The sequence below is a fragment of the Suricata suricatta genome, chromosome 2 (genome assembly GCF_006229205.1).
Source record: "Suricata suricatta isolate VVHF042 chromosome 2, meerkat_22Aug2017_6uvM2_HiC, whole genome shotgun sequence".
Classification (NCBI taxonomy): domain Eukaryota; kingdom Metazoa; phylum Chordata; class Mammalia; order Carnivora; family Herpestidae; genus Suricata; species Suricata suricatta.
The window spans coordinates 4,957,572-4,963,819 of NC_043701.1; the positions used below are offsets into that span (position 1 = coordinate 4,957,572).

Consider the following 6,248-nt stretch of genomic DNA (forward strand, 5'->3'; position numbering starts at 1 on the left):
GGGGGCGGGCCGAGTTCCAGGCTCGGGGCTGGTTCATTCTGCGGCCCGGGATTATATTTACAAGCAAACTGTCTCACCCTCGCCAGATTGTCCGCCTCGGCGCAGGCAGCGGAGGGCTGTTTTCCAAAATTACCGTCTTGCCCTGCACCTGCCTTTCCGATTACCTCCGGGAATCTGTGGGAGGAGCTGGCAGGGTGGACAGTGTGGCTTCGCTCTGCAAAAGGAAGAAAACTTTGTCACCCAGAGGGAGACCTCTGCCACGCGTAACCCGGAGAGAGACCAGAACCCGGACAACCTTGGCTTTGAGTTTTGATCGATGAGCCCGTAAGGAGGACGAGGACACGTGAACTCGGCGCACACGCCTACCGCCATCCTCCCTGGTGGCGGCGGCCGGAGGTACCTGCGCCACCTTCCCTCCCCGCGGAAGTCCCCACGCGGTGTCTCCGCGGTGGAAGGGTAATCATCCAGAGCGCGCGGCTCGAGGCCGACCGCAGGGGCCGGGCCAGGAAGGAGAGGACCGAACTGCAGGAACGAGTTACCCGGAATTAACTTCTGGTTAAAGTTATGGGAAGCGCGGCCATGGACACCAAGAAGAAGAAAGATGTTTCCAGCCCCGGCGGGAGCAGCGGCAAGAAAAATCCCAGCCAGAAGCGGCGTTCGCTGCGAGTGCACATCCCGGTGAGTGCCAGCCGCGCGGTCCCCCGCTCCCCGCCCAGGCGCGGACGGCTACCCCGGCGCCGAAGCGGTTAACGCGGGACGCCCCGCGCGCGCCGTGCGTGCCCCTCCTGTCACTTTGGGCTGCTCGGGGGTGGGTGGCGGCGCTGGGTCGAGCTCGGCCGCCGATCCCGGGCTCCATCTCTCCCCAGCTGCGAGCAGCCGGGGCTCGGCGACAGTCAGCGGGGCTGCGGGAGGGGGCGCGCGGGGCGGCGGGCGGCGGGCTGGGCGTAGCCCTGGATCCAGCCCGGTGCGGGTGCTGGGGGCGGTGCGTAGTGTTGTTTTGTTGAAAAAGGACGGTGTGGACTGCGCTCCGGGGAGGTGGAGCTGCGCGGGGCTGCCCGGGCCGGAGGGGCGGGGCCGGTGGGCGGGGTCGGTGGGCGGAGGGTGTGTGGCCGTGTAGCTGCGCCCCCAAATGGACCTTCCTCCAGCCCAGTTCCCCTCGGGTGTGCCTGGGCCCGGAGCGGGGAGCGAGGGTCCAATGCAGCCGTTCCTTTTGCCTGCCCCAAGGAGCACATTTCGGGCATTTGGGGATTCGGGACTCCCTAAAGCAAGCGGAGCTGCCGCGAACTTCAGCCCCGGCCACGCCGGCAGCCCCGCCCAGACTTTGGCGACTTCATCCGTCTGCGGGGCTCGACTCTGTCCAGCTGGAGGGAGCGCCGGATGGGGTCGTGCGCCCACCCTGAGTTTTGCCTCCCCCAGCTTCCAGGTGACCCACGGCCTCCCCCAGCTTCCCCATCAGGAAGTCAAGTGGTGGGCTGGTGGGCCAGCCCTCACTGGCCCTCTAAAGAGACCCCTAACTGGGCCACGCCCCTGCCCTTCACCAACCAAGTGAATGTGTGTCCAGATACACGTACACACAGACGCACGCACGCAGACACACAGAGTAGTGTGCTCCGTGAATGATGTGATTTGGTTCTGTCCCTGGGGATGATGGCTCCTGGGCACAGGGTGGGAGTGTGCGGTGAGTCCCACCCTCAGGGCTGCCTGGGACAGTGCAGGACTGGGGAGGGGCTGCTGGCCTCTCTCTCCCCACTGCGACCCCATTAGGCACTTTCCTTCAGTGTTTGTTGAACAAAGCCCCCCCTTTCCTTCCATGTGTGCGTACACTTGGATGAAGGGTAGAGGATACCTACTTGGGCACTGAGGGAGCACCTGAAGTCTGCAGGGGGAGGCCAGGGGAGCAGGTCACTAGGTGCTGTGTGGCCATTAGGGTGTGACCCAAATATGCAGGACTACGCATTTCTTGCAATAAGCATTCTATTTTAAATTGAATTATTCTTGTTTACGTGGCTAATATGAGGCATTTTCCACCATCGGCCTGAACGGGTAACGAGATGCAGGTGCTGCTCATCACCCTATGGCCGGGATCACTTGAGTGAGCCAGGTCACTACTCAGTTTCTCCCATTTGTCAGAGGTAATAGTTTGCTGTGCCTGCTTTCCAGGAACATTGAAATAAAACAATTCACGGGGAAGCGTTTGCGGACGTGAAGTGTTACATAAGTGTATGGCTGTCACATCGACATCAGAGCAACCAGGTTTAACAAGAGAGACGTAGAGAAAAGACAGTGACACTGTCCAGTGTCAGGCCATATGGTACCGAGGCAGACTGATGAGGATGGTTGGGGGCGGGGGCACTGGAGGGGTGGCGCTGGTGGTGAGTGCAGGACAAAATCCAGAACCCGGAACAAGACTTGAGGGGCCATGCTGTGAAAGTGGAAAGGCCACGGTGTAGCCAGAATGCTCTGACCACGCTTCTTGCTGGCGGACCTGATTTTGTCTGCTGTACACAGCCTCTTTGGCATGATCCATCCCTTACCGGAAGTGCTCTGCCCTCAGTTACTCCACCCATGTGTCTGGTGCTCAGGTTGATGGTGAGACCCAGGGGTGACAGAGAGGGTCTCAGTCTCCTTCCGTACAGGGCTTGTGTTTGCTGGTGGGACCAGAGGGGTCTTCTCATTGACCATCTAGTTGATCCTGTTGATCTCTGTGCCGGGCCAGGTGACAGTCCTACTCTAGTTGGGGACACATGGCATTCAGACAGATGCTGGCCCATGACCCAAGGGCATCTGATGACCGGTGTTGGCAGTACCTGCTTTCAGAGGGGACAGAGGGAGGGATGACAGCGTACTGATGTGTTCAGAGAGACATCAGACCCAGAGATGGCAGGTGGGACAGAGCCCCGTGTGAGAAGCCTGGATGACTCCTTCCAGTGAACCAGCTCGAGCCCCTCCACGAGTTGGGGGCTGGATAACTGCTTCTGGGCACAGCAAAGAGCGCCTTCTCATGGAAGAAAGGGTTTGGGAGTCAGAAACGGGGTGAGGACCGATCAAGGTTGCCAGATTTAGCAAATAAAAATTTTGGATAAGCAGTGGGTCATTTTTTAGTATGTGAATGTCCCATGCACCATTTGGGATAAACTCATGCTAAAAATACCATCCGTCCTTGTCTGGAATCCCAGCTGGGGGTCCTGTGTCTTCCCGGGCAGCTCTCACGGGCGGCACCCAGTGCGCTCTCAGGACAGGCCTCCTGAGGTCTCTAGTGTGTCCACACAGCCTGTCTGTGCACTGAATTGGGTTGAGCATCCTTTGGTCATGATTAGCGTCAGTCTCTCCCCCTGTATCTGGTGCGTGAACAGAATCATGACCTAGGGTGTCTGGGGGTTGCCATCACTGTGAACCTCCATTCCAGGCTTACCCTCCTCACTTCCAATAGCACCTGCTGTGTCCTGAGACAGACACCAAGACGGAGGAGTCCGCTTCTGAGGAGGCCCTGGGGCCTGTGGGTTAGAGCAGGTCACGGAGGCCTAGAATCATGAACTGCAGTAACTGATGGACTGAATTTGATCAAGGGAGAATGGCCGTGGGGCCTAAGGGAGATGAAATCTGCCTTGGTATTAGTCTTTCTTAGGGGGCTGGGGTCGCCCTTCTGAGAAAACAGAGAGAAGGTGGGAGCGAGGGGAGGAAGAGGACACGTGAGTGCATCCTCCCCTGGGGTTGCCCTGGGCCCGCGGGGACCCAGAAGGCGCTGTGTTTCCAGTCATTGGGATGGCGCTGTGCCCTGGTTCTCCGCCCCCAGCCTCCCTCCCATGTGAGGCAGGAATAATAACGAAGGTGGTGGGAATGGCTTTGGAAAGTAGCTCCTCAGGACCCTCGCCGTGTGTGCCATTCTGCCAGACCTTTGCCAGAGAAGCTCTTGCCTGGAGCATGCGTGTTCTTTCCCTTTATTTTGTACCAGAAGGAGCAGCTTTCCTATTAATGCTGAAGTTCATGTGTCCCAGACGTTACTGAACTGATGACTGTTGACCAACATATTGTGGGTCTTTGGACCTGTTTACAAACCAGTGATAGAGCAGAAGGTCACAGGGCGGGGAGGGCTCTGCAGGAGCCTGTGGGGACACTGAGGCAGGCCTGTAGGAGCTCAGCCTTCGGGCAGTGGCCCAGTATTTACCACCAGTGGAAGGCATGTGTCACCGGGCCTCTTGGGAGCGGTGCTCCAGAAATCCTTCATGGTCACTGGAGACAAACTAAAAATAGAGCCAAGAGTTGCTGGCTTGTCACAGAAGGATGTGAAGACACCACTTGGCTTGGGCAGGCCCATCTCGAGTGCTGACTTTGCCCTTGGAGGGAAGCTTCACGCTGCGGGAAGGTCAGCAGCCTCCGTCCCGCCAGATCCACTCTGCTCAGGACTCCGGACGGGAGGAGGGGCGTGGGCTGGATGCAGGTGGGACCAGCACTGCCCTCTGCCCATCCCCTGGCCCCCAGGCCTGGAGGACCGAGTGCCGAAAGTGCTCGCTACCTGTCACGTCACTAAAATACGGCAGACTGCCCCACAGTGAAAGGAAAGGGGTGTCATGTAGTACAGGGAGGGTGTCAGTTTTGTTCTTGGCCTTGACCTTGGTCAGTTTGTACCCCTTGAACAAGATTTGTTGGGTAGGGGTTTTTCAGAGTGTGGTTCCTGGACCAGCTTAAGTACAAGCACCCAGGGTTTCTTTGGAATATGAATCCTGGGTAACAGCCCAGACCTACTGAGTCAGAGTCTCTGAGGAGTGGGACCATGTTTCTGGTAAGTTCTTCAGGTGTGCTTATGCTTATGGTGGCTTAAATATGAAAATAATTGTTTTTCAACTTCTCCAGAATTAGTACTGATCTGTTTCTTCTGCCCCCATGAGTTATTCTTTCTATTCATCTATCTGTTTGGCTATCCATTCATCCATCCGCCCATCCACCCATCCATCTACTTATGTGTCTGCTTGCCTGTCTATCCATCGATCCATTCATCCATTCATCCATCTACCCATCCATGTATCCATCCATCTATCTGTCTGTCTGTACATCCATCTGTCCATCCATCCATCCATCCATCATATCTATCATGTACACTTTTTCAGTTGTCATTGAGAACAGATATTCTTGGCCACTGACTCTTGAACAACGGTGAGATACTTCTGGCTTCCACATAAAGATGGCAGCCCACATCGGCCCCCAGCCAGGGTAGCCCAGTGCGGGCCAGCCTGTTAGGCCACAATGGAATGTTTCTTGACTCTGCCCTATGGTGCCTCTTGGATGCCTAAAGCGTCAGCTCCGCTAAGGACCCAAAGTATGATACAAGGACCTTGAAGCTTCAGGTGCAGCTGCTGGGGGTGCTGGAGTCCCCAGAGCGGTCCTCTGGCTCCAGGGTTTATAGATGAGGGCGGGGCACCCTTCCACAGCTTGCAAGATGTGAACGCGGCTGACTGGTGAGTGGGCTTCCTGAAATGCGGGCATAACACGCTGGCTGAAGGCCAGTGAAGCGCAGTCCAGCGCTGAGCCGGTGCAGGGAGGAGATAGGAAGCGTAGGGATAAAGAAGTCCCCTTCCTTGGGGGCCCTGCCCCACGGAGTGTGCACGCATCTCCACGGATCGGCTCCCTTGGTGCGATAAACAGAGCATGCACAAAACTCACGGATTTGCTGAGTCACCGTTCTGTGCCCTGGGGTATACCCTAGGGCTAGGGTGCCCCCCATCTCTTCCCCACACCCCCACTTCACAGAGGGTCCCACTGAGAACAAGCACCCCCCAGCCCCTGGTTGGACGACATGGTGGAAATGGAATGTGCACCCTATTCTAGCGAAGCCTGTGCTGCCGGTTCTCGCTGGCTCCTCGTACCCATCTGTGGAAGGGACCCTAGTGCAAACCAGGCTCTGATGAGCTCTGCCTCTCTGGACACCAGGGAGCATGATTTCAGCAAAGGGATGTCTCTAGTACTCAGGCAGCAAAGACAGAAGCAGCCACCGAGTACGGTGTGTATGTCGGTCTCCCCATCTTCCCACATGTCATGTTAGGGTGCTCGTTGCTTTATAATATCTCCCCCTTCCTGCCTGATTTGCGCTGGCCTCCTCCTGGGTGAAACGCGGCCAAGCTATGTTCTACCGCTAACCTCCAGCCACAGGTTGTGCTTCCAAGGTTCCTGACCCCCAGATGGACTGAAGGAACATGGGAGCGCTTTGTGCTTAACTGCTCACTGCTCAGACTTCACCTGATAACTTCTAAATT

General features: G+C 57.2%; 1 protein-coding gene across 1 annotated transcript in view; it reads left to right on the forward strand.

Moving 5' to 3' along the window:
* The first annotated feature begins 10 nt into the window (after positions 1–10).
* PRKAG2 (protein kinase AMP-activated non-catalytic subunit gamma 2) overlaps positions 11–6,248 on the forward strand; it is a 237,386-nt gene continuing 231,148 nt past the window's right edge. Inside the window, exon 1 of the mRNA XM_029954381.1 lies at positions 11–678. Coding sequence (XP_029810241.1) covers positions 565–678 — 114 coding nt within the window. The 5' untranslated portion in view covers positions 11–564. The remainder of the gene's footprint in view (positions 679–6,248) is intronic.